The 27,550-nt window shown below is 44.7% G+C and overlaps 1 protein-coding gene across 1 annotated transcript in view; it reads right to left on the minus strand.

The window, feature by feature from the left end:
* The window catches only part of MAMLD1 (mastermind like domain containing 1), a 107,380-nt gene that overhangs the window by 36,948 nt on the left and 42,882 nt on the right, over positions 1-27,550 (minus strand). The window contains 1 exon segment of the mRNA XM_087941168.1: positions 6,257-7,837. Within this exon segment, the coding sequence (XP_087797294.1) occupies positions 6,257-7,837 (1,581 nt within the window).

The raw sequence follows: 27,550 nt of genomic DNA on the forward strand, positions 1-27,550 counted from the left end.
TGCAATCTCTTGAAAGACTGTTCGCCAGGACTTTGCTGGAGAGGAATTCACTTTAAACTAAATAAAAGCGTTTTTGTGTGGACGAGGAGCCAGCTTTGTGCTTTTGGAAAGCCTAGGTCAGAACACAAACTTTTCCTGGTATTTAATATCCACAGCCTACAATTCGGGGTCTATGACCATTCACTGCAGCCAACTCACCACAGCCAACTAGTAGTAGGACAAGAGTAACCCTAACATCAAAGACATGGTGGAATAGAATCATTAAAGAAAGGATCTACGATTGCGCTGAAATGGACCGACTTACTCTAAAATTAAAAGCAAAGGAAGACTCAAAGTATTTCACAGTTTGGGAAAACTGGTACAAATGGATAAACGACAGAAATAAGCGAGGAAATAAGGAATGAATAGTACAAGAAGGATAATGTATGAGAACAACCAGGGATATGAAATATGCGTGGGAACAATAACTGATATGTAAGCACCGTCAAAATGGTTTGTAACGTTTACGGTGTTTTTTTTTGCCTTAATGAGTTGTATTGTATTTTGCATTTGATGTTTTTCAATGTTTAATAAAGGTTTTTCCATTTTTAAAGAAAGAAAGGATGCAAAAGGAGGGACAGAATGAAAGGTGCATGACAAACGTTAAAATAAATGATGTTTATTTGTTTCCAATCGTTAAAACTGAATTGCTAAATTGCCCCATGGCAAGTTGGCCCTGGTTCTGTGTAAATTCGATGGTAGTCTCCGATCACTTTTGAACTTCTCAGGCTGTGCAAAGCTACATATCCTATTTCTATCTTCTGCCTTCCTGTCCACATCTCTACTTCAATGCATTTCATAAAGTACCACATTGGAGAAATGTCTTTGATCGTTTTCAAAGACTTGTAAAATGACAGCAGTTTAAGATAAAACCCAGCCGGGAAGACATTTGATACAACATCTGAAGAAATTCCTTGCTAGTTAACCAAATGAATTCATATCACAGGTATTTTCAAGGGTGTTTAAGCTACAGGTAAAGGCCCCTTTCATCCCAAGCTTGACTCTTAATCATTTTGTGGACACGAACCTACAGGTTTCTTGCCAATAATAAGAGAAATGGTTGACGCTTTCTTGCTCATTGCCAAACCAGGTAAGAAGAAGATTTCAAACCTGCTGAACGTTATGAAAATGGAGCAAAATCGGATAGTTTGGATGGACTCTTTTGATTAAATTAGGAAGTTCCCTTAAGGAAAAAGCCTCTCCTTTTCTTAAAAATTAATAAAAACTCGTATGGACATATGAATAATTGGATGATTTCCCGCATTCTGCAATTAATCAACAGATGTTTCCAATCTTCCCTCGCAAGAAAAGAGAATTGTTGGAAGAAAAACTTGTTAGCACCACCAAGAATGGCGATAATCTACTTATCTCTCTATAGTTTGCTTTAGGGATCCTCCTTGGAATGCCCAGTTTGTAATAAATTCATTAAAGCTCTTTAAAAGAATTGCCCTGATCCTTTACTGGCTTGTTATTCAGAGATGGCTTAAGCAGCGATATAAAAGCAGGCCTGTCATTAGTGACATAATTAATGTTATAAGTCCTCCCTAGTTGCACAAAAAAATAAAAATAACACCAGCCAGGCATCTACAAGTTTACTGAACTGATTTGAAAAATGTGAATATTCTCAGTGCTCGTATTTATCATCACAATAGACTGGAGCTTTTATTGTTCTAAGAAAAGATCCCCGCACCTGTCCTCTTAGTACCAGGATAAAGAGAGGAAATTGAGAAAAGGAAATAAATGGAATCTTTATTTCCCAACAGAAGGCGTCATCAATCCTCCAGCCTTCAGCCCCCTTGAATTTCCTCCTTTTTTTCTTCTACAGCAGGGGTGTCCACCCTTGGCAATTTTAATACCTGAGGACTTCAACTCCCAGAATTCCCCACCTGGCCAAATGCATTCAGAGGAAAAGGTCTATGGAGATTCTCAAATCATCCAGGTCATGGTTGTCCCAAATGTCCTTTTTTTTCCCCAAGAGATAAGTGGACTTTGTGTTTTTGCTCTGAAGAGGTTTTACTTCTCATCCCAGAAGCTTCCTCAGCTTCTCTCAAAAGCTTCTTCTGCTCTCAGAGTTGAAGAAGCTTCTTGGATGAGAAGCAAAATGTCCTCAGAGAAAAAATCCAGAAAATCCAGTTGCCTCTTGAAAAAAAAAAAAAAGCACTTTTGGGGTTCAGAGAGATGGTTAAAAAAAATCATTAATCCCTGATGTTTCATTCTCTCAATGCAGGCAGTCCCTGACTTACAATCGTAATGGAGCCTGCCCATTATGGTCAGTAAGTTAAGTCAATACTAGGTTGTTCGTGATGGGATATTTTTGCTGACAACCAGGAATAAACACTTGTTTTTGGTGAAAACATCATCAAATGTACAAAATGTCTGTGGTCCCGTGATCACAGATGCTGCAAAAATGGCCGTAAATGTAAATGGTTGTGGAGTCTCCATAATGCAGTCACATGACTATGGAGGGCATATTGGAACATTGGAACTGGGTTCTAGGTCCCTTTTTTCCATCGTACCTTCTGTAGTCAAGTGATTGGACTTAAGTCAAGGAAGAGACTGGACAGCCACTTGTCTCACATTGTATTGGGTTTCCTGCTTAAGCAGTGGGTTGGACTAGAAGACCTCCAAGGTCCCTTCCAGCTCACTCGTTTATATCTTTAACAGATTAACAGAGTTGGAAGGAACCTTGTAGGTCATCTAGTCCAACCCCCCTTGCCCAAGCAGAAGACCCTACCCTATTTCTGACCCATGGCAGTCCAGTCTCTTCTTGAAAGCTTCCAGCAATGAAGCTCCCACAATTTCTGAAAGCAACTTCTGTTCCATGGGTTGATTGTCCTCACTGTCAGAAAATTCCTCCTTATTTCCAAGATGAATCTCTCCTTGTTCAGTTTCCATCTATTATTCCTTGTCTGGCCTTCAGGTGCCTTGGAAAATAGCTTGACCCCGCTTCCTCCTCTCTGTGGCAGCCCCTCCAATATTGGAAGACTGCTCTCCTGTCTCCCCTGGTCCTTCTCTTCACTCGCTCAATTCTGATGAATGGGCAATGCAGGCATTTATTTGCCCTACACCCAACACCCAAGCTGTTCTCACAGTCTTTTCCCCAGCAGTTGGCTCTCTGCTCAAATCCTTTGCTTGCCAGCAAGATTCCAGGAGTGAATTCGCCTCCAGAGATCCTTTGCTTTTATTATCGAGGGTGTAACCAGATCCCTACAGAAAGGAGGATCACCGCACAAGGCAGAAACAGCTCAGCAGCTGCTCGTTCCTACATCAGTTGGGGCTTTTGCAACTACAGCTGGCAGGTCAGTGAGTGCCCACACTGTTATGGGGCCCCAAAAGTCAGGTTTTAATCTCAGGATACACAATAATCCCTGTAGGTTGGCACCCTATGCCCTTCATGGAAAGCCAGGTTGAATATTTTCCTAGGATCTCACCCCCAACGGCAACTGGATTCACATAGCACTAAACTGCCACGTGGTTGCTTCGATTTAGCTCTCTTTTAGTTTAGTTTAGTTTACTTTATTATCCTTGCACCTCGTACAACGCAATCCAACACCATCTTCAGTGCACATCACAACCATGAAATAAGCACAAACACACACCATTCACCCTCCACACATTGAACCGAACCCGCCTCACACCACACCAGCACTGCACTATATAGAATTCAAAAGAGCTACTGCCCTTTTTATATATATGAAGTTTTTTTTTAAATTTTTCCATACATAATGAATATGTGAACAATATGACACCTGGGTGTTTTACATTTTAAAGCAATTAGAATAGTATTTAATATATATTAACTTTAATAAACTTATATACTTCTCATATTCCTACCTAAATTTATTATTTCCAAAATTCTCATTATTTAGTTTTCAATATTTCAGGATCTTATTTGCATATCAATCCGTATATTCAATTATCTTCCTTTTACATCCAATAACATGTTATTAAACCTTAGCTATTTCTTTTTCACATATACTTAATCACCCTCATTCAAATTCTAGTTTCCTTTCTTTATCTTACATCAACTTATTGTTTAAAAAACGTATTCCATTATTTTCCCCTTCCCAATTCCATCTCAGTTCTGACTTTCAGTTATGCCACTACAATTTCCAAAAATATTCCCTAACAGTTTTTTTTTAAATATAACATTTCATTTAGCAAATATATCCTTCCTTTTACCACAAATAAAACATAGACAATCATATTTAATGCATTTAACAAGTCCTTGATTTAGCCCTCTATATGGACCCAGCCTTCAGTAAACCCTAGTTAAACAGACCATAACTTGGTGATGACATGAATCAGGAAACTCTCTTAAATCAACATTCCCAGTTCTGAGGTCCAACTTCTATTTATATTTCCATTTATGTAGCTAGCTGCAATTCTGGGTGGAGAGCATCAACTCCAAAGCCAACAGAAACATCCTTCCACAAAAGATGACCAGATAATGATGATGCCTTTAAATTAATCTTTTAATTCAGAGGGTTGAAACCACCTTTCTTTCTTCAGCCTGGCTGCACCTGGGAAATGAGTCTCACGCAAAAGCAGTGAACAAATGGATCCCAGGACTGAGTTCTCCCTTGAGGGAAAAAATGGATCAGGTTCAAATTATCTTATTTTGGACCCCTTATATAGGGAGATCCAACTCTATGGAGGAGGCTATAATGCCCGGGAAAGAGGAAAGAAGGAAGGAAAGAAGAAAAGGAAGTTGTACTGGTGATGATTGTGTTACTCAAAGATTTGAAGGATCATCTGAGGACAGATAACCCATCTATGTGGCTGCTAACACTGACCATGGTGTAGTATCCATCCATCCATCCATCCATCCATCCATCCATCCATCCATCCTTTTGTCCATTCACCTACCCATCCATGCATCCCTTCTGTCTATTCACTCATTCACTCATCCTTCCATCCTATCCCATCCATCTTATCCCATCTATCCATCCATCCATCCACTCATCCACCCATCCTTCTGTCCATACACTCGCCCTACCCACCCATCCTATCCCATCCATCAATCCATCCATCCATCCATTCACTCATCCATCCATCCATCCACTCATCCATCCATCCATCCATCTGTCCATTCACTCACCCACCCACTCACCCATCTTATCCCATCCATCCATCCTATCCCATCCATCCATCTTATCCCATCCATCCATCCATTCACTCATCCATCCATCCATCCATCCATCCATTCACTCATCCACTCACCCATCCTTCCATCCTATCCCATTCAATCATCCATCCATCCATCCATCCATCCTATCCCATCCCATCCATCCATCCATCTTATCCCATCTGTCCATCCTATTTCATCCATCCAACCATCTCAAGCCCATCAAGCTAAGCTACTATGTAGTTTTGGGATCGACGGAGTCCTTTGTAACCAGGAGGATTTGCTTGCTGACTTCAGATTTTTGTCTTGAGCACCGTTAACAGGTGATATTGGCCAGGTGCCTTTCCCCTCTCCCCCAGAGCAAACCTTTTAGCTATAAAAAGAAGTCGTCTCTGATTTGGACAAAGCTGGGAAAAGAAAGTTTGCTCAAAACCTTTTTTTTTTAAAAAAAAAATGCTAACTGCTTTCCCCAAAGGAAGATGAGACAGTAACTTAAGTCTTCCTTCTAGGTAAATACAACCTACGCAAGTTTACCGAGGAAGCCCAGTCAAACAGAGAAAGAATTATGTTTTTCTCCACACTCAAAAGGGTTTTCACAGAGACACAGACAGGGAGCCCAAACAACTTATAAGACCGACCTCAAAATTAAAATCCAAAAACGGCCACAGAGAAATTCAAACGAGGCTTTAAAGCGAACAACCCAGCCGGGATTTGCTCTTTGTAAACTCTTCAATCTATTGCAATGACGACCCCAAGAAGATTGAAATCCCCGCCCTTCCAGCCAATGTCGCCCCCACCCCCCTTAACCACTCTTAACCACTGCGCCGCCAAGGCTCAATCCAAGGTAGAGGCAGATATTTCTCTCTCTGGGCACAATGAGAATATATCTGCTGAACAAAACCCCACTCTGGTGACAGGAAGGGCATCCTGCCCATAAACACTCTGCTAGCTCCATTCAGTTGCCCAGACTCACCCCGCAAGGGATTCTGGGGTCGTTAAATGATGGTGATGGAAGAGATCAGAGAAGACAGTGACAGGTAAGGACCATGGTATGTGGACAAAGGACAAAAGCCACCTCTGTGGGCTTACCTGCCGCACCTGTGATGACAACGGGGATGGCTGGACGTGCCGCTGTTGAATCCGAGATGGCTGCATCAACTGGCGGAGCTGCTGCTGCAGGAACTGGTTGTTGTTAACTTGCTGGGTTTGCGGCGAGGTTGCAGCTTGTTGCTGAAGGTAGTGCATGAGTGACTGCTGCCCTGTGGTGGAAGCCATCGGCGACATCTTCTGGGGAGGGGCGGTCTCTGAACTGAAATGGGAAAGGGGCTTGGTGTTGCTGAAAGAGAACTGGTCTTGGGCAACAGGACCTTCGCTCCCCAACCCTGGTTGGATACTGTTGGAAGACTGCGTCATGATGACGTTCATGTTCTTGGACTGGATGGACGACATGGGTTTGTAGAGGGAACTTGGCATGTTGGTTGGGTTGCTGGTCGGCGTTGGGTTGGCGATCAAGGTGCTTTGAGGGCTGAAAGGTTGTTGGTGCAAAGCCGGGCTAGAAAGCTTCTCCGGCCTGTACGGCGAAGGTCCAGCATTGGGAGAACTTTTAATGCTGTTGGCTGAAATGTTGGGCATGATGGAATTGGGCGGGCTGAAGGATTGCTGATTGAGGACCGGACTGGAGAGCTTCTCTGGCCCAAAAGGTGGAGACAGACCTCCGGGCGGGTTACTGTTGGACGTGATGCTGGAGAGCAGGGGGTTTTGTGGGCTCTGAATGTTGCTTCCCGGAAGGCCGTTGGGAGCCATGCCAGAGATCATGACATTTTGAGGACTGAAGGGCTGGTGGTGGGGAGAAGACCCTTGGCGGTAAGGAGGCGAAAGGCCTTGAGATGAGATGGTGGGCCAGTTTGGTGGTTTGGAAGTTGGCGTTTGCTTGCTGGCTAAGTGCTTCAACTGTTGGGCGTGCCAATTTGTCCCGGGCATATGGATGGCCTGGCTTTGGCCCTTGTTGGGCGCGGTTGAAGAAATGGGCGAAGCGACAGCCTTGTTCTGAGACGGAACCGAGTAGCTGGCTCCAGAAGAAGGCGTCATCTGCGGGGACTCACCGCTTGGGTTGCATCCAGGAGAAAAATCTTTGTTGGGCAGGTGGTTGTCCAAGGGGGTGCCCTGCGGAGAAGATTTGGAAGAGCTGTTCATGGCGGTGGGTGGGTGGGCCAGGTTCCCCATGGGCTCGTCAGGTTTGCTCCCTAAGATCTTCTCAAGGTCCAATTCGTTGGGAGAAGGGTCCGGCATCTTGGTCAACTCTTCCAACAAATCTTGAAGTTCCTGGTCCACCGCGTGAATGTTGCTCCCTTTTTCGCCGTAATGGCCCCCGAGGGGCCCTTTCGGTCCAACGTCCGTGTTCGGTGGGACGGAAAATGGAGATCCAATCCTGCTCCCATTCATGTGGTTATTTTCAAGGAGCATCCCATGTCCGGGCATAGAGGAAGTCCCGTGACTGGTGGAAAAGGGAGAACTTTGCATATCGGGGCACGAAACAGAATTGGTCCCAGGACCCATGGAAAGCGTGACGTCATCAAGGCAAAGCCGCTTACTCTCGCTTGGGAAGAGGACGTCGGGCATGGCGCCGGAGGCTGGAGATGCGTCATCGGCCACTTTCCTCTTAACGGATCCCTGTAATCACAAGACAAAAAGGGGTTTCGTTAAGCAGGTAGGAAACTCTGAACTTCATACCACAAATCTTTGTTTAATGATGAGAGCTTGGTTTGGTCTTAGTAGTTAAGGTGCCAGGTTAGTAACCAGGAGATCGTGAATTCTAGTCCTGGGACATGAAAGCCAGCTGGGTGACTTTGGCCCAGTCCCTTCCTCTCACAACCGTCCTCACAGGGCTGTTGTGGAGAAAAATAGGAGGAGGGAGGAATACTGTGTGTGTTTGCTGCCTTAACTGATTTATACAAATAATAAAGGTAGAATGTAAACAAACCAACTTCCAAAGGCAAATCAAGCGGAAACAGCAACCTTTGGTGACAGATGGTTAGATCTACACCAAAGGTAAGAAGTTTTGGTTAAACTTTGGTGAACCGGGTTCCAACCTCTTCTCAAATGCTCCCAACGCAGATCTTCTCAACTACAGCTAACCTTGATTTCAACCCCAATGCCCCCCAAACCAAAGCTTGCCTTCTTCACCCACTGGCCAAGCCACAATGTGGCTGTGTGTGCTTTACATGTCAGTGTGTCATGGTTTCCCAATCCCCAAACATGGTTTGGCACCCTGTGGAAACCAAGTTTCCAAATTGGTGAGAGTGTTTTCCTCACATCTACCGCAGGTTCGATATTTCTTCCGTTCCAAACTACTACAATCCTTGTGGTCAGAGAGACCTTCACCTGCTCTATAAAGCCTTAGCAAGACCACACTAGAGTACTGCATCCAGTTTTGGTCACCACACTATAAAAAGACGTTGAGACTCTAGAAAAATGCAAAGATAATGAGGGGACTAGAGACTAAAACATACAACGAACGGTTGCAGGAACTGGGCCTGGCCAGTCTAGGGAAGAGAAGGACCATGGGAGACATGATAGCAGTCTTCTAATATTTGAGGGGCTGCCAGAGAGAGGAGGGGGTCAAGCTATTTTCCAAAGGCCCTGAAGGCCAGACAAGAAATAATGGATGGAAACTGAACAAGGAGAGATTCAACCAGGAAATAAGGAGAAACTTTCTGACAGTGAGAACAATCAACCCTTGGAACAGAAGTTGCCTTCAGAAGTTGTGGGAGCTTCATCACTGGAGGCTTCAAGAAGAGATTGGACTTCCATTGGTCAGAAATGGTGTAGGGTCTCCCACTTGGGAGGGGCGGGGTTGGACTAGATGACCGACAAGGTCCCTTCCAACTCTGATTATCTGTATCTATTGATCGCGATTTGTAGGAAAAATCGGGATCCTTTCCTGTTTGGTGAACATCTTTTTAGGAAAAGAACTTTACCACCAGGGAGGAACGCTGTCAGCTCTTAAGAGGACATACCACCCTCTCTCTCTTTTTTTTTTTTTCCTGCAGAAATTAAATTTTTTCCTCCAAACAATTGAATGCTTGTACAGAAACGTGGCCCAAAGCTGGCAGGGCATAACTAACAAAGGATATGGAGTTCGTAGGGAGACAGATCAACAATCCGGCATTCCTTACAGGCAGAGGCTTTTGAAATAATCTACATACTTTCTAATCCAAGCACAACAACGCAGCCCTAAGTGATCTAAACAGACTCTAGCCAACTACAGATCCTTTCTGTAGAAGGGCCTCCAACCCAAAACAGTTTCGAAAAGGAGAGAAACTTAAGAGGCACGACAGCACGAAATGTGTGTGAAGACATCTTCACACACACAAATTCTAGTTTAGCATTTAAACCCTCTGAGACACAGTTGTTTGGGGATCTCGGAATTGGAAGACAACCAAACGTTACATTTTTCACTGCGTCCAAAGATGACTTTAAAATAAATAAATAGAAGAATGGGTCTCCAAGGGTTGGCCTGAGATAGCCTGCCTGTTTTATTCCCCCCCCCCAAAAAAATTAATTATTGTGGGTTCCTCCCTTTCAAAAACTCTGAGCTGGAAAGCCAACGGGATTAGATCAGATTTGAGCATGAAGCACTGTAGCTTGATTTAGCTGTTGGAAATAATCTAAAGTAATTTCCCCCCCTTATATGGAGTTATGTGATAGTTTGAGATTGCAGCCTGTGTTCTTGACAGCATGGGAGGAGGAGGAGGAAGAATCAGAAGAAGAAGAACCAGAAGAAGAATCAGAAGAGAGAGAGAGAAGAGAGAAGAGAGAAGAGAGAAGAAGAAGAAGAAGAAGAAGAAGAAGAAGAAGAAGAAGAAGAAGAAGAAGAAGAAGAAGAAGAAGAAGAAGAAGAAGAAGAATCAGAAGAAGAAGAAGAATCAGAAGAAAGAAGAGAGAAGAAGAAGAAGAAGAAGAAGAAGAAGAAGAAGAAGAAGAAGAAGAAGAAGAAGAAGAAGAAGAAGAAGAAGAAGAAGAAGAAGAAGAAGAAGAAGAAGAAATAATAATAATTCACTGAATATTCTTCAGATGATTGGATTATTGCATTAAAGAGATACTTAAGAAGACTCCGGCTATTCATATAATTTATGTAGCACTTTAAAACAGTTACAGCATTTTCCTTATCATACTTAGCTTCAGAGAGACCCAGCTGTTTTTAAAAAAAGGGTTGATATACATTAATTATGGGAAACCTAAAAGTACTCCCTTACAGCAGCCCAAGATATAATTAACCTTGCTTTACAAACCTTCCATGTTCATTTTCTCCTACCTTCCTTCAGTTTTTAGGTAGCTGGGAAAAGTTGATGCCCCAAAATGAAATTAGGTAAGCTTTGTAAAGCTTTGCATTCTGCCAATCACTAAGAATCTTGCTTTGACTTGCCAAAGTGTGCCCGGAGCTCTCTGAATCCACAGCCAAGAGGAAAAAAAACAAAGTTTGAGCAAAAACAAGCGACTTATGAGCGCAGTCCTCATGCTTACAAGGTATACATACTGTGGATCTGGGCTGTAAGCTCTGGAGGAGAAACCTCACATGTGGGACCTCTGCAGCAGCTGCCAGAACTACCAGCCCTTGGCCTTTCATTGACGTTGTAAGTCATATGGAACATGGCAGCGTTTAGAGTTGAGAACAGCTTTCGGGACGGTTAATGATAGATGCCTTCACAAAGTTATGACTGTAGACCTTGTCACTTCCTCCAGTCTACTTCATATCCTGCCTTGCATAACTTCTACCAAAAAAATGGGGAGGGCAAAAACTGAATCCGTTTTTGGTCACCACGTTATAAAAGAGAAGCTGAGACTCTAGAAAAAGGACAGAGAGAAGAGCAATCAGGATGATTAGGGGGCTGGAGGCTAAAACATGTGATGAACGGTTGCAGAACTGGGCCTGGCTAGTCTAGGGAAGAGAAGGACCAGGGGAGACAGGAGAGCAGTCTTCCAATATTTGAGGGGCTGCCACAGAGAAGAGGAAAGGGTCAAGCTATTTTCAAATGAAGGCCAGACAAGGAACAATGGATGGAAAGTGAACAAGGAGAGATTCAACCTGGAAATAAGGAGAAACTGTCTGACAGTGAGAACAATCGACCAATGGAACAGAAGTTGCCTTCAGAAGTTGTGGGAGGTTTATCCCTGGAGGCTTTCAAGAAGAGATTGGACTTCCATCTGTCAGAAAAGGTGTAAGGTCTCCTGCTTGGGCAAGGGAGGTTGGACTAGTTGACCTACAAGGTCCCTTTCCAACTCTGATTATCTGTATCTGTTAAAAAAAGAGAATCACTCAGCAGGCAGTTATAGCTACAGGAATCTCCAAGCTATGTTACAACCAGGAGGAACGAGAAATCTTTCTTCGATTTTCAATATGCTTCCATCGGGAGATTCTCCCCCCTTTTAAGTCTAGATCAGGGATGTCCAACTTTGGGCACTTTTAAGACTTATGGACTTCAACTCCCAGGGGTATCCAACCTTGGTGTTTTGACCGAGGCTTCCTGAGACAGTAACAATCACATGCTGTTCTCAAAAACCTTTTATTTTATTTCAATGGCTGTGAATTATATGCATTCACAGCCCGTAATGAGTCCCAAATACGTTATGAATAGTCCAAGAGAAGTCTGCCAAGGTCCTTTGGGATAAGGCTGATAAGCACCCACCTTTACCTCCCTTGAAATGCTGCCAAGGACTAAATTGCCAATTAATTGTACAAGGCCAAATAGAGAACAAAGTCAACACGGAGCTTCGGAGTTTCAACCGACCAGAACGAACAAAGTTGCTTCCTGCAAAGGCTCCTGTCCCTTTGTGTCTTATGGGAGGGGCCAATCATCTCCAAGATTACTTAGTCCTGAGTTGCCCCTTTTGTCTTAACTGTTCTTGCCTTCTGGCAGCTAACAGGCTCCCCTTGTTCCTCTGCCTCACTGCTGTCAGATTCTGGAGGCTCTGGAGTCAGCACATAACTCTCAGATGGGCCTGCCCCCATCTCTGTGTCGGACACAGGACCTCATCTGAGTCTTTCCCAGACTCCCAGACTGGCCCGTGTTCCTCCTGTCTGACTCTGCTGCCATCTCCGCAGGCCTCTGGCAAATCACGACAACTTGGCCACTTTAAGACTTCTGTCCATGGGAATTCTCAATCATCCAGGTCATGATTTCCCCCAAAGTGCTTTTCAAATTCACCTGGAATTCTAGACTTTCAGAAGAACTGAAGAAGCTTCTTGGATGAGAAGAGAGATGTTTTCAAGGAAAAAAAAACCCAAGGAAGTCCACTTGCTTTTTGAAAAGTACCTTTGGGTTTAAGACTTATCGATTTCAACTCCAAGCAGTGTCCAACCTTGGCAACTTTTAAGACTTGTGGACTTCCTGGCTGGCTGGGGAATGCTGGGAGTTGAAGTCCACCGGTCTTAAAAGTTGCCAAGATTGGACACCCCTCATCTCGATGAAACTCCAACCGGTGTTGATGCGTTCCTCAAGCCGGCCCGATTTAGTAGAAATGCAGAGATAAACGGAGCGGGACATTTCAAAATTTGCAGTTAAGAGGAAAAGGGGAAACATTTTGCCAAGAGATCCTACCGGTGGGGATAGAAGGGCCTGCCTTTGTTGGACTTGCTTTCCATTTAAATTTTCCACCTAAAATGTAAGCCCATCTTTTCACGTTCTCGCATTTTTTAAGAAAACGTTTCCTGGTTTTGGTTTCCAAAAGAGCTTTGCCCGAAGAAGCAAAATCTTACAGTTTTTCTCCTTTCGATTAAGAATCAAACCACCCTCGCATTTCTCTCTTTCAGTCTCATTTCCTAAGGGATGGCTTATTTGCGATCATCTGACACTTTCCTAAATGTTGTCTTTGTCAACATTTTCTGGTTTTTCTCTCTCGGTTTCAGGTGCTCTCAGTTTTATTTCAAATTCCAGCACGGGTGTTTTTAAACTTCTTTTGTTGGGGGGGGGCAATGTTGTTTTGCTCTCCCTATCTCACAAATCGAGATGACCCCCCTCTATCTTTCATCCATCTGTTTCGTTTAAATCTTTTTCCTTTTCTTTTTTTCCTATTAGAAAACACTTTACGGCTCTTTATCAAGTTCTTATTTAGCGTTAACTGCAAAACTTAAGCAGCCCGGTGGTGCGTTAATATCTCAGAAACCACATTTAACATTGATGTAGTTTTTTTTTCCTCATCTTTAAAGGTTTAACTGATCCTAATCATCACAGTGCTAACAGTTTGTCTTGTATAAATACCACATCATTCTGTTATTAGATCTGTATTCTGTCATGTATTATTTGCACTTTATAATGCAATTAAATAATTAACTTAGAGAAAGACAAGAAAAAAAAGTTCCATCCGTTGTTTTTTTTAAGCATCACACATTTTTTAAAAAAAATGAGTGGAATTTTTAATTGCACTGGTACAGCTGCCACCTTAACTCTTTTGGCCAGATAACAGATAATCAGAGTTGAAAGGAAACTTGTAGGTCATCTAGTCCAGGGGTCGTCAGCTTTTTGGACCTCAGGAACTACCAAACTCGTAATTTTAAAGCCCGCGGATCAGAGACCCTGGGAAAATCCCCCCCAAAAGTCTGCAGAAAAACTCCCCACCCCGTTTTCCTACCAACTGATCATTCTTTATTTGGGATCGCAGGATACCGTCTCCAGCTCCGTTCTCAGGCAGAGAGAGAGAGACTTTTGGCTGCATGCAAGGAAAGCAGCAGAAGCTGCAGAAGTCTTTCTTTCTCTCCCCCAAACTCCGCCAGAATTGAGTCTTGTCATGCCGGCATAGCCTCTTGGAGCAGGAGGCCTTGCAGGGTCCCAAAGACTCATTTCTGGCGGAGTTTAGGGGAGAGAAAGAAAGACTTTTGCTGCTTTCCTTGTGTGCAACCAAAAACAGAAGCAGAAAGAAGCGGAAAGAAGGAGCCCGGTGGCCAGGCCAGGCGCGTGGGGCGAGTGGGGCAAGTTCCCCTCCTCGGCTCTTTCTCCCCCACTACCTCGTGTTGTTCCAATGCAAGCGACACAAACTTTGTGTTCCCGCGGGCCATGTGGGCAGCGCAGCCTTGTGTTCCCGTGCAGCCTGGATTAATTGCTTTGGGGGTAACATTCTCTGCGGACCACCAAAATTTTCTCGCGGACCACCAGTGGTCCCTGGCCCACTGGTTGATGACCACTGACCTAGTCTAATCCCTTTACTTACCAAATCACTCCATCTGTCTAGCTTTCTTCCTTTTCCTTCCTTCCTTCCTTCCTTCCTTCCTTCCTTCCTTCCTTCCTTCCTTCCTTCCTTTCTTTTTCTTTCTTTTTCTCTCTCTCTCTCTCTTTCTTTCTTTCTTTCTTTCTTTCTTTCTTTCTTTCTTTCTTTCTGTCTTATCTGTATCCCTTTCCTAAGATTTAATAAAGACCACTCAAAAAAGAGACACCCAGATTTGTTTCCCACTATTATTATTATTTTTTTGTGCAAAACTCACTCATACGAAATCCTCCTGGAGAAGAAAGTATAGGAACAAACACTGTTTTTCTTTCTTTTTTTTTTCTCCCGTCCTGCCTGGGCAAAACATTTTTTTTTAAAAAAAAGAAATGAAAAACCTACGGAGAATATTTGGGGCTCTGCAACGCTACTATTCACCTACCCAACTGCACCACCCTAACTCGATCCCTCCTCCCACCCCACCTGGCAGGTGTAAAATACCTTGGCGACTCAGCAGAGCAGAACAAAGCCAGAAAAAAATTTGCATCTGACGAAGGTGCTGTTTGCAAGGCTGGGAGACAATTGTGATGCCTCGGCACGCCAAGACCTCTGCAAAGGATGTGTCTTAATTAGTAATCCAAGGCAGCCACACTGGGCATATTGTTTTGTTGTAACTTTCACATTTCATTTACTGACAAGTGTTATTAGCTTGACAGCTGAAGAAAGGGAGGCTCTGCCCACCCTCCTCCCTTCCTAATTCCCTTCCCCTCGATTCTTCCTTCTTCTCTGGCTGCAAAGCTCTTTTATTTCCCATTTCTGGCTCAAATTCAAGATCAATCTCCCATTTATGGTCCCCCCCGGCCGATCCCTGGTGCCTCACTTTACCCCTCTTTCTGACGCTTGGAGGTTCTCCTTCTCTTAAAGTGTGTTAATTTCAAGATCCTCTGGTTCCTTTAACCTAATTTCCTAGACTACGTTCATTTCCTACGTTAACAAGGGGAGATTCAACCTGGAAATAAGGAGAAATTTCCTGTTGGACGGACTATCAACCCACGGAACAGAAGTGGAGAAGTTGTGGGAGCTTCATCCCTGGAGGCTTTCAAGAAGAGATTGGATGGCCATCGGTCAGAAATGGTGTAGGGTCTCCTGCTTGGGTAGGGGGTGGGGGGTTGGACTCGATGACCTGCAAGGTCCCTTCCAACTCTGTTAATCTGAGTCTATCTAAGATGGTCAAAACCTGGATACTAAAACATATAAAGAATGGTTGCAGGAATTGGGCATAGCTAGTCCAGTGAAGAGAAGAACCAGGGGAGACTTGGTAGCAGTCTTCCAATATTTGAGGGGCTGCCCCAGAGAGGAGGAAGGGGTCAAGCTATTCTCCAAAGCATTTTAAGGCAGGAAAAGGAAGAATGGATGGAAACTGACCAAGGAGAGATTCAACCTGGAAATAAGGAGAAAGTTTCTGACAGTGAGAACCATCAACCCATGGAACAGAAGTTTCCTTCGGAAGTTGTGGGAGCTTCATCACTGGAGGCTTTCAAGAAGAGATTGGACTGCCATTGGTTAGAAATGATGTAAGATCTCCTGCTTGGGTGGGGGGGGTTGGACTAGATAACCTACACGGTCCCTTCCAACTCTTAATCTGTAGAAATCCTTGTGATGATCCAAGGATACTGAGCAGCAGACATCTTCCAGCGAGATTATTTTGAAGGGGACAGAGCTGGCATATGGCATTTTACACCAATGAACCATCTTTTCCATGGTTGTGATTGCACCATCTGCAACTTGAACATGTTGGGATGAACTGGGCGCACAGAACCCTAGAAAAACTCCCTTTCAGGCATGATTGATACGGTTTCTACTCATATAACCAACGATTCCAGCATCGATAGCAGGGAATACTTGGAGCTCTGGGTTGAACTGTGGTGCTCTCTGAGCTTGGATGTTCTGGCATAACAGAATAAGAGTTGGAAGGGACTTTGGAGGTCTTCTAGTCCAACCCCCTGCTCAAGTAGGAGCCCCTCTACCCCAGGGGTCCCCAAACTTGGCAACTTTAAGACTTGTGGACCTCAACTCCCAGAATTCTCTAGCCAGCATAGCTCTCTCTCTCTTTTTCTCCCTCCCCCCTCTCTTTCTCTCTTTCTCTCCTTCCCCCTTTCTCTTTCTCTCCCTCTTTCCCTCGCTTTCTCTCTCTCCCCCTCTCTCTTTCTCTCTCCCACTCTCTTTCTCTCTCCTCTCTCTTTCTGTCTCCCCCTCTCTCTTTCTCTCTCCTCTCTCTCTCCCTGTCTTTCTCTCCCTCCCGTTCTCTTTCTCTCCCTCTCCCTTTCTCCTCCCTCCCTCCCATTTCTACCTTCTCAAGCCAGGCGAAGGGGAGGGGCGGGCAAGGGACGGGGCCAGCCAGTGGAAGGATCACCCAACAAGGAGCCACAGCAGAGGGTCCAAAGGGCCGCATGAGGCTCCGGAGCAGCGGGTTGCTGACACCTGCACTAAGCTATAGCACTTTAACCCTTTCAGGCATCAAATTCCAGGCAGGCTGTTTTCACATACGACACTAAGCCCTGATCTACCTAACTTTATTTTACTGAAATAACCACACAGTTGGCCGGGTTTGCACAACAACACGCTCAGCCAAAACCAAACAGACACCCTTAGTATATATTTTGGCTCGGTGCAGTATTCGAAACCAATTCCAGACCACTGCATTAAATAAACAAGGTGACCGCCAATCGATTGAAGTTAAATGCTGTGTTTAAGTTGGGTCATGGAGAGAGGAGGGGAAAAAACTGACGTTCTGTACCCAGAAGTCCTAGAATAAAGCACCCACCTTGGCGGTCCTTAACACAAGGATGTCAGAGAGCAAAACATTCTTGGATCTTGGCCTAAAAAAAAAGGCATGCTGGGGGAAAAAAATAGCTGTAACCTTGATCGCTCTTGGAAAGTCAACACCGGTGGATTATTTGGTAGACTCCCAATGGTTAATTATTGTGAAATTCTAGCTCCTACCAAACCAGCAAGATGCTTTCGGTTGGCTTAGACAGAGATTTACTGTATGTTGCAGGGCAGTTACATTTGTGTCCCAGAAAAACCTACAGCAACAAAAATAACAACAGAGTTGGAAAGGACCTTAGAGGTCTTCTAGTCCAACCCCCTGCCCAGGCAGGAAACCCTACACCACTTCAGACAAATGGCTATCCAACATCTTTTTAAAAACCTCCAGTGTTGGAGCATTCACAACTTCTGGAGGCAAGGAGTTCCACTGGTTAATTGTTCTTACTTTCAGGAAATTTCTCCTTAGTTCTAGGTTGCTTCTCTCCTTGATTAGTTTCCACCTGTTGCTTCTTGTCCTGCCCTCATTTGCTTTGGAGAATAGCTTGACTCCCTCTTCTTTGGGGCAGCCCCTGAGATGTTGGAAGACTGCTGTCATGTCACTCCTATCACTGTATCCTACTTGATGCCTACCCATTTTAGGCCGCCATCCATCAACATCCAATCCTAATGCAATCCTAAGGTGCATTAACAGAGGGATACAATCACGGTCAAGGGAGGTACTAATACCACTCTATAAAGCCTTAGTAAGGCCACACCTAGAGTACTGCATACAGTTTTGGTCACCACACTATAAAAAGGATGTTGAGACTCCAGAAAGAGTGCAGAGAAGAGCAACCAGGATGATGAGGGGACTGGAGGCTCAAACATACGATGAACAGTTGCAGGAACTGGGCCTGGCTAGTCTAGGGAAGAGAAGGACCAGGGGAGACGGGAGAGCAGCCTTCCAATATTTGAGGGGCTGCCAGAGAGAGGAGGAGGGGGTCAAGTTATTCTCCGAAGCCCCCGAAGGCCAGACAAGGAACAATGGATGGAAATTGAACAAGGAGAGATTCAATCTGGAAATAAGGAGAAATTTTCTGACAGTGAGAAAAATCAACCAATGGAACAGAAGTTGCCTTCAGAAACTGTGGGACCTTCATCCCTGGAAGCTTTCAAGAAGAGATTGGACTGCCCTCTGTCAGAAATGGTGTAGGGTCTCCTGCTTGAGTGAGGGGGGTTGGACTAGATGACCTACAAGGTCCCTTCCTACTCTGCAAATCTGTAATCCTAATCTCAATCTGCAACGCCCAGACTTACTATTCCGTGGAGATATTATCTGCAGGCCCAACCTATCGAGTAGGTCCATGCTGAGGGATAGTCCCGAAAACATGGGACATAGATTTGTATGGAATTAGGCCATTCAACTCTTCATTTCTGACAGCTGGTCCCCAAGACAGACTCTGAAAATCAGCGATTTCACTCTCCCAACTGCTGTGCCAGAACCTAACAAGACACATTACAGGCGAGTATAATGTATGAACCAAAGCTATGATGCTAGATAGACCGAGGAAGCAACAGTAGATTAAAAACACACACACGTATCAGGGTCTCTTTTGTTCAAAGAGCTGCATCTTCAGGAATGGTAAATTTAGAGAGAGATGGGCACATTAAACCTCATTTTCTCAACCTGAAATAACGTTGTAGCTATAGATCAACAGCCGTTCCTCCCCCAAATAAATAAATAAAAATAAGAATACAGAGCTATCCACTGTGACTTTCTTGGAAAACACACACACACACATACACAACATACTGAAAACTCTGGAAACAAGTAAAAGTTGGACGACGTACATAAAAGTTTCCTTTTCTGTAATGCAATCATTTTTTTTTAAAAAAAAGAAATACTTTTTCTTGCTTTTAAAATAACAAACAGGAAAAAAACAAAAGGGAAAAAAAGCCACAGAGATACACACATTGTCAAAAACCAACCCGCCCCCCCAAAAAAAACCAGGTGCTTAAGAATGACAAAAACATAACAGAAAAAAAAAGATGTTTAAAAATTACAAGTTTAATTCTTTCCCATGGTCTTTTAAAGTCTGGTCCAAAAAGCCAACCTCTGTCACCACTTACTTCCAGCTTACTTCCAAAAATGTGGGACATTTGCAATAAGACTCAAGGTCAATGGCTTTTTTTTTTACACACAAGGACAGACAAATTGATGGGACGAGCCTGAAGGCCCATATATCATATAAACCTCCAAACAACCTTCTTCTTTAGGACGACCATTTGTTTCAAGTATATTAATTCTGGACACTTTAGCTAGGGGATTCTGGAAGCTATATTCCCAAGGCACATGGACACATCGGGTTAAGGGACATATATATGGAAGTGTGAATAAAAGGTAATATTTTGTAGGTCGGGGTTGAAATGCGGGGTCCTTGGTGTTCTCTGACCTTGGTTGGTGTGTAGCAGACGTTTCATGACCCAACTAGGAAACATCATCAGTGTTAAGATGGAAAGGGGTGTGGAGGAGGAGGGGGAAGTGGAGGAGGAGGAAGTACCGTGGGGTCCTTGGTGCCCTCTGAACTTGGTTGTTTTCTAACAAACATTTCATGACCCAACTAGGAAACACCACCAATGTTAAGATGGAAAGGGGTGTGGAGGAGGAGGAGGAGGAGGAGGAGGAAGAGGAGGAGGAGAGAGTACCGTGAGGTCCTTGGTGGTCTCTGAATTTGGTTGTTTCCTAACAAACATTTCATGACCCAACTAGGAAACACCATCAGTGTTAAGATGGAAAGGGGTGTGGAGGAGGAGGAGGAGGAAGAGGAGGAGGAGGAAGTACCGTGAGGTCCTTGGTGGTCTCTGAACTTGGTTGTTTTCTAGCAAACATTCCATTACTCAACTAGATACCATCCTCTATGCTAGAAGGGAGTTGGATTTGCTCTCATATGGTGCACTTTCCTACTCATCTTTGTTTTCCTCCTTTGTAGTTCCTAGATTACGGTATTGTTTTCCGCTTGATTGTTTCTGGTGTTAATCCCTGCTTATCTGGATGTTGCTCGTGGGAATGGTTGCGTTCTAGTCTTAAACAGGGAGCAAACCTCACTAGCCGTGGTGATATTACCTAGTTTGGGTAATGGAACATCTGCAAGGAAAAAAAAAAACCCAAGCTCAGAGGGTACCAAAGGAGCCCTCATTGGATAAAGAGCCCCACCTCGGGGGCAGATGGGCAGTTCAGAAATTGGAAATATATAAGACACGAAACTTTCAGCCATCAGAGCAATGTCTATCCTTTCTTCGCTGGGGTGTGTGTTTGTGTCTGCGTACGCGCAGTATGAAGCTGGGGACCAAAGACAGTTCCTCTTTCAAGCAAATATTTCCATTTTGATATAAAAGCCCTCCTTATCCACCCCGCCCCCTCAATGCTTGTCTAAGATGCCTGCACCCATCAACCCACATATCACAATACATTTTTTTTCTTATTTCTGGCTTCATTCACCATCTAACCCAGCCACTCTGGTTCATGAACCATGGTTCATGTTGAGCAAACCACGTTGAGAAGAACTCACTCCTTACCGAGTCAGCCAATGACTTTTATTTTGGGGACGTGTCCAAAGCATCTCTCCATCCTAGCCCTGAAGAACCTCTCAAGATGTCTACAGAAGATTCTCAGTCCTCCAGATCACAGTTGTCCCCAAAGTGCTTTCTTTCCCCCCGCCCCCAAAAAGACAAGTGTTTTTTCCCCCCAAAAAAGGCAACTGGACTTAGATTGGTTTTTTTTTCCCCTTTGAAAAAGTTTTGCTTCTCTGAGTAGCTTCTTCAATCTGAAGTTACAACTGAAGAAGCTTCTTGGACGAGAAGTGAAATGTTTTCAAAGAAAAGAAAGTAAAACACCAGGAAAGTCCAGTTGCCTTTTGGGGAAAAAAATAACACATTTTTTTGGGGGGGGACACCCCCTCTTTCAAGATGTTTTGTTTCCTCCACTTTTCTTTCATCATGAAAACAAAACACAGAGTCTGACTCAGTATAGCTGGGAAGTCCCCACTCCTTTCCTGACCCAGAGATGATAGCAGAAAACAAACCAACTGTTCAAAGGTCAGGACGTTTAAGCTGCAGATACTTGCTCTCGGCCTCACAATCGGGAGGCTGTGCGTTCGATCCTAGGTATAGAGGCAGATATTTCTCTCTCTGGGCACATAATGAGAATATATCTGTTGAACAAAACTCCGCTCTGGGGACAGGAAGGTCATCCGGCCAGTAAACACTCTGCCGGCCCCGACTCCACCCCGCAAGGGATTATGGGGTCGTTAAAAAAGGATGATGACGATTTAAGCTCCAAATACTGAGCTCAGAAGAAATGCTGAGGACTCTCTTATTTCTTGACATTTTTTCCCTGCACCCCACCATATAAGAATCTCTTTGTGCCCTGCTGAAAAATCAAGACAGATAAATCGCCGTGTTCTGCCCCAAGGTGCCAACCAAAACAGGCCAAAAACATGCACAGGCTGGGAAGAACATTGGATGCCCACAAAGGCACCACGGCTGGCAGCAAATCTTGGATTGCAGCCGGAAGAGAGGACTTAATCCACCCAAGGTTTCACTCCCCTCCCCAGGATCTGCCCAAGTTTCCTCCTCTCTTTTCAGTGTGAAAATTAGACGGATGGAGCCGGTCTAATCATACGCTAAGCAAAACACCGATGCCACCGCGCTCCGTTGTTCGACAGGGAAAAGAAAACCTGGAACACTGGTTGGGTCCTGCTGGGGGGTTCTCCCAAGACCAACAAGGCAGCATTTAAGGGAATCTCTCTTGCCATTTTCGGCACGCACCATCTAAAGAGTTGGGGAGACTGTAAAGGCCAGGATGGTCCCTGTTTGGCCAGAGATAAATAGGAATAATTGCATTAAGGTGTTCAGAACAGTTTGATGAGGGGGAGGGGGAGGGGGTAAGCTTGTGCCACAACTGGGCATCGTTCAGACCAGTGGAGGTGGGATTGGATCTTAGGCTTCTCCTTTAGCATTGGACATGATCCAATCCCTTCCTTCCTTCCTCCTTCCCTCCTTCCCTTCCTCTCTCTCCCTTCTTTTTCCTCCCTCCCTCTCCCTTTCCCTTCCTCTTTTCCTGTCCTTCCTTCTTTCCCTCCCTTCTCCTTCCCCTCTCTCTCCTTGTCTTCTTTCCTTCCTCCTCTTCCTTTCTCCCTCACTCTGCCTCCCTCCCTCCCCCTTCTCCTCCCTTCCTTCCTCCCTCCTACTCCTTCCTTTCTTCCTCCCTGCTCTCCCTCCCTCCCCTCCCCTCCCAGTTCCTCCTTCTCCTCTCCTCTCCTCTCCTTCCTTCCTTCCTTCCTTCCCTTCCTTCCTTCCTTCCTTCCTTCCTTCCTTCCTTCCTTCCTTCCTTCCTTCCTTCCTTCCTTCCTTCCCTCCCTCCCTCCCTCCCTCCCCCTCTCTCCTTCTTGTCCTTCTCCTTCCTTCCTCCTCTCCCTTTCTTCCCTCTCCCTCCCCCCCCTTCTCCTCCCTTCCTTCCTCCCTCCTTCTCCTTCCTTTCTCCCTCCTCTCCCTTCCTCCCTTCCCTCCCACTTTCTCCTTCTCCTCTCCTCTCCTTCCTTCCTTCCTTCCTTCCTTCCTTCCTTCCTTCCTTCCTTCCTTCCTTCCTGTCCTTCCTGTCCTTCCTTTCTTCCTTCCTTCCTTCCTTCCCTCCCTCCCTCTGAAAAATATACTTCCTTCCAGCCTTCCGGGCTTGTTTTGCATTAAAATATTATCTTATTCAGATCACAGCTGAACAAAAAGTGGAGGGAGAGGATGGCCTGTTTTTTTTTTTTAAAAAAAACCCCAAATTTGTTTGTTTTTGCAAGTCCCCACAATGGTGCCGAGTTTCGTTACAGTGTGGGCTATGAATCTGAGATCACTGCTGAAAATAGAAATAACCTGGGGAGAGAGAGAGGAAGGAAGTTTGGAAGGATGAGGTAGAGATCTGCTGGTTTCCATTCCACAATCTTCGGAAGAGAGAGACTGTGTTCCTTTATGACAAATAATAGATAATTCCACGAGGCCCCCCGAGAGCCGACGCTATCAATTAAGCATACAGAAGGACGCATCCAATATTTAGCGGTACACGTAGTGCCCCCTTGCCCAACTGCCTTGTTTAACGACCATTCAAAGTCACAACGGTTGGAAAAAAAAATCCACTTTGCCACTTATTCTTTGCATGCATGGCCCTTGGTGGCATCCTACGATCGTGCAATTGTCATTGGCGAGCTTCATCCAAGTTTGAAGTTACAACGGCGCTGGGGAAAAAAAAAACCCTAATTCACCGGTCCTCGCACTTATAACAGTTGCAATGTCCCCAGGGGCACGTAATCAAAATTTGGGCACTTAGCAAGACGCAAGGGATGGAAACTCACCAAGGAGAGAAGCAACCTAGAACTAAGGAGAAACTTCCTACCAGTGAGGGCAGTTAACTAGTGGAACAGCTTGCCACCAGAAGTTGCAAATGCTCCAACACTGGAGGCTTTTAAGAAGAGACTGGACGGCTATTTGTCTGAAGTGGAGCAGGGGGTTGAAGACCTCCAAGGTCTCTTCCAACATTGTTATTCTATTCTATTCTATTCTATTCTATTCTATTCTATTCTATTCTATTCTATTCTATTCTATTCTATTCTATTCCATTCCATTCCATTCCATTCCATTCCATTCCATATTTTCTATTCTATTCTTTCTTATATTCTATTCTAATATTTTCTATTCTATTCTATTCTATTCTATTTTCTATTCTGTTCTGTTCTATTCTATTCTATTCTATTCTATTCTATTCTATTCTATTCTATTCTATTCTATTCTATTCTATTCTATTCTATTCTATTCTATTCTATTCTATTCTATTCTATTCTATTCCATTCCATTCCATTCCATTCCATTCCATTCCATTCCATTCCATTCCATTCCATATTTTCTATTCTATTCTTTCTTATATTCTATTCTAATATTTTCTATTCTATTCTATTCTATTCTATTTTCTATTCTATTCTGTTCTGTTCTGTTCTGTTCTGTTCTGTTCTGTTCTGTTCTGTTCTATTCTATTCTATTCTATTCTATTCTATTCTATTCTATTCTATCTTTTCTATTCTATTCTCTTTTCTATTCTCTTATTTTCTATTCTATGCTATTTTCTATTCTATGCCATTTTCTATTCTATGCTATTTTATGCTATGCTATTCTATTGACCAAGGAGAGAACCAGAGGTGGTCTTTAGCTGGTTCGGATCAGTTCTGGAGAACCAGTATCAGAAATTTTGAGTAGTTCAGAGAACCGGCAAACCTCTGACTGCCCCGCCAACCCCATCTCTTCTCTGCCTCCTATTGAGTCCCAGCTGATTGGCTGGGTCTCCTTTGGTTGCCCTGCACAGGAGAATGGAGCTGGAAAGTAGGTTAGCGGGCTGGGGAGGGAAGGGGGACTTTGCAGTATCCTTCCCCTACCACGCCCGCCAAGCCACGCCCACCAAGCCATGCCCACAGAACCAGTAGTAAAAATATTTGAATCCCACCACTGCCTTTATGGTTCCCGGAGAAATGACTGGCTCCGCACGGAAGGAGATCAAACTGGAAGCAACTGAGGGGACAACGTCGCTCCGATCCAGGAGTTGCAACATCTGTTTTCTAGGGCGAAGGGAAAGGCTGCCTCATTGCCTCCAGAGGCCTTAGAGGCCACGCACTCAGCCCCGCCGAGAAACGGCCCATCTTAATTTGCAATTAATGAGTGCAACGTCAGGGGTTTTCAATGCAGGCTATAGAAGGAGGCGTGTTTGGGTTTTATTTTCACAGTCGTAACGTCCGCCGAAGATGGCATTTCATTTCGTTGTACGGGGTGCAACGGCAATCCAGTAAAAACTAAACTAAACTAAAACCCAACCGTTTCAAACTTCCTCTTTTTCGACGACCGGAAGGGAGGGAGGGAAGGAGGGAAGGAGGGAGGGGGTGAATCAGATAACATACGTGGGAGGCGGAGGGTGATGTCATCTTTATATCAAGAACACATTTTCGGCAAAAGACAGAATGGCCGAGCCATGGTTCGATACCTAAAGGCACAGGTGGTTTTTGGCCTTTGTCTTCTGAGGGGTCTTTGGTGCCCTCTGAGCTTGGCTGCTTTCTTGCAGACATTTCATTACCCAACTAGGTAATGTCATCAGCGCTAGAAGGAAGTAGAGTGGCCGGAGGAGGAGTAGGAGGAGGAGGAGAGAGGAGGAGAAGGACAATAACTGTGGGGACTTTGGTGCCCTCTGAGCTTCGCTGCTTTCTTGAAGACATTTCATTACCCAACTAGGTAACATCATCAGTGCTGCTCCGATGAGGGTGATGAAATGATATATCTTGGGTATCGAAACGTCTGCAAGCAAACAGCCAAGCTCAGAGAGCACCCAGGACCCCTCAGTAGACAAAGGCCAATTATTTTCATGTTTTCCATTCCATTATTTTCATCTTATCTTCCTTTCCCATCCCAGACATACCCTGATCTCTTGTGTTCCAATTCTTCCAGAAGATCAAATATTCCCTACTCCGAATTTAATCCAGCTAGAAGCCTCCCAACTGGGAAGAAAGAGGCGCACAAGATTGTGGTATTTCCTTAGCAGCCACACCTCGTTTTTGGAAAGGTAATGATTTCCTTCAACGCCACATGCATGGATCTATGGAGACTCTCAATCGTCCAGGTTGTCCCAAAGGTGTACATTTTTTCCAAAAGGCAACTGGACTTTCTTGGTTTTTTTTTTTTTTCCTCCTCTGCAAACAGAACTGAAGAAGCTTCTGGGATGAGCAGCAAAACATATTCCAAGGTGGGGGAAAACCCCCCCCCAAGAAAGTCCGGTTGCTTTTTGGGGGAAAAAAATAAAAATAAAAAGCACCTTTGAGACCTTCTGGACGTTTATGTAATTTAGTTTTCAATTCAACTTTATTTTTCAGGCTGACCTTTATGTTTGCAAAAGGACTGTTTCTGTTTCGGCACGGCGTGTTTTATGAGTCACTTGCTGTGAAGAAGGAGTTCGATAAACACGCGGAGCCATGGGATGCGTTTCAACGATCAAACCACGTTTTTCTGGCTGGACGTCCCCCACCAGGAAAAGCTGTCGAGGAGGTTGAATTGAAAGGAGGAAAGAGGAAAAAAAGAGGCTGGGAGGGGCAAACTCAGGCGCCCTTCGCTTATGACAACTAGAATTTTACAAGAAGGATCCTCCTCCTCCTCCTCCTTATGTGAAATGACGTTTATACCTCGCTGCCCAGGGCTTTCTAATTTTGTCTTGTAAACAGGAAGGAAGCCACTGCACTTCTCCTTAAGCGCCAATTTCTGTCTTCTGTATTAATGCTGGAGTTCAGCAGAGCTCTCCGGAGTGCCCGAGGAGGAGGAGGAGGAGGAGGAGGAGGAGCAGCGAGTAGCCGAGGGTCCCCCCTTCTCTCTCTTGGGGAGATCCCAAAGAAGAGGACTTCTACTCAAAGGACACCCCTTTCAGAGCATCTCCTTCTTCCAAAGCAGGGGGGTTGTTTTAAATCTTTGGGACGTAGTTAAAAACCGTCTTCAAAACCTGAAGCCAAGGGGGCAGGTGTGGGGAGTCAGAGTTTTGTGGCTTCTCCCACTCCAACCCACCAACAACAACAAAAAAAAGAATACCCATCCTAAATTAAGGTGGGAATCCATCTGACTTCAGGAGTCATCTGGTACTGAAAAGATAGATGGAGAAGGAAGAGGAGGAGGAGGAGGAGGAAGAGAAGAAGAGTGGAAAAGGAGGAGGAGGAGATGGGTAGAGAAAGAGGAGATGAGTGCAGGAGGAGGAGAAGATGGGTAGAGAAGGAGAAGAGTGGAGGAGGAAGAGAACAAGGAGAGGAGGAAGGGAAGGATGGGGAGAGGAGGAGAAGGAGAAAGGAGAAGGAGAAGATGAGTGGAGAAGAAGAAGGAGGGGAAAGGGGAAGGAGGAGAATAAGGTGAGTGGAGGAGGAGGAGAACAAGGAGGAGGAAGGGAAGGAGAGGGGGAGAAGGAGAAAGAGGAGGAGAAGATGAGTGGAGAAGAAAAAGAAGGAGGAGAAGGAAAATAAGATGAGTGGAGGAGGAGGAGAACAAGGGGGAGAAAGGAAGGAGAGGGAGGAGTGGAGGAAAAAGAGGAGGAGATGGGTAGAGAAGGAGAAGATGAATGGAGGAGGAGGAGGAGGAGGAGGAGGAGGAGGAGGAGGAGGAGAGATCTTACTGAGAAAGTACCCCTAGCAGTGAGAAGGTAGCCTTGGGTGTCAGGGAAGGTGGGAATCGGGGAGAATGACTGGGAGGGAAAGGAAGAACTCAGCTTGAAATGAGAGATTGAAGCGGCTCCCTGTTGCCCGGTCTACCTAGCCAGACCAAATGGCCAAGAGC

Source organism: Pseudonaja textilis, chromosome 12 (genome assembly GCF_049901715.1).
Source record: "Pseudonaja textilis isolate UNSWEBS1 chromosome 12, rPseTex1.2, whole genome shotgun sequence".
Taxonomy (NCBI): domain Eukaryota; kingdom Metazoa; phylum Chordata; class Lepidosauria; order Squamata; family Elapidae; genus Pseudonaja; species Pseudonaja textilis.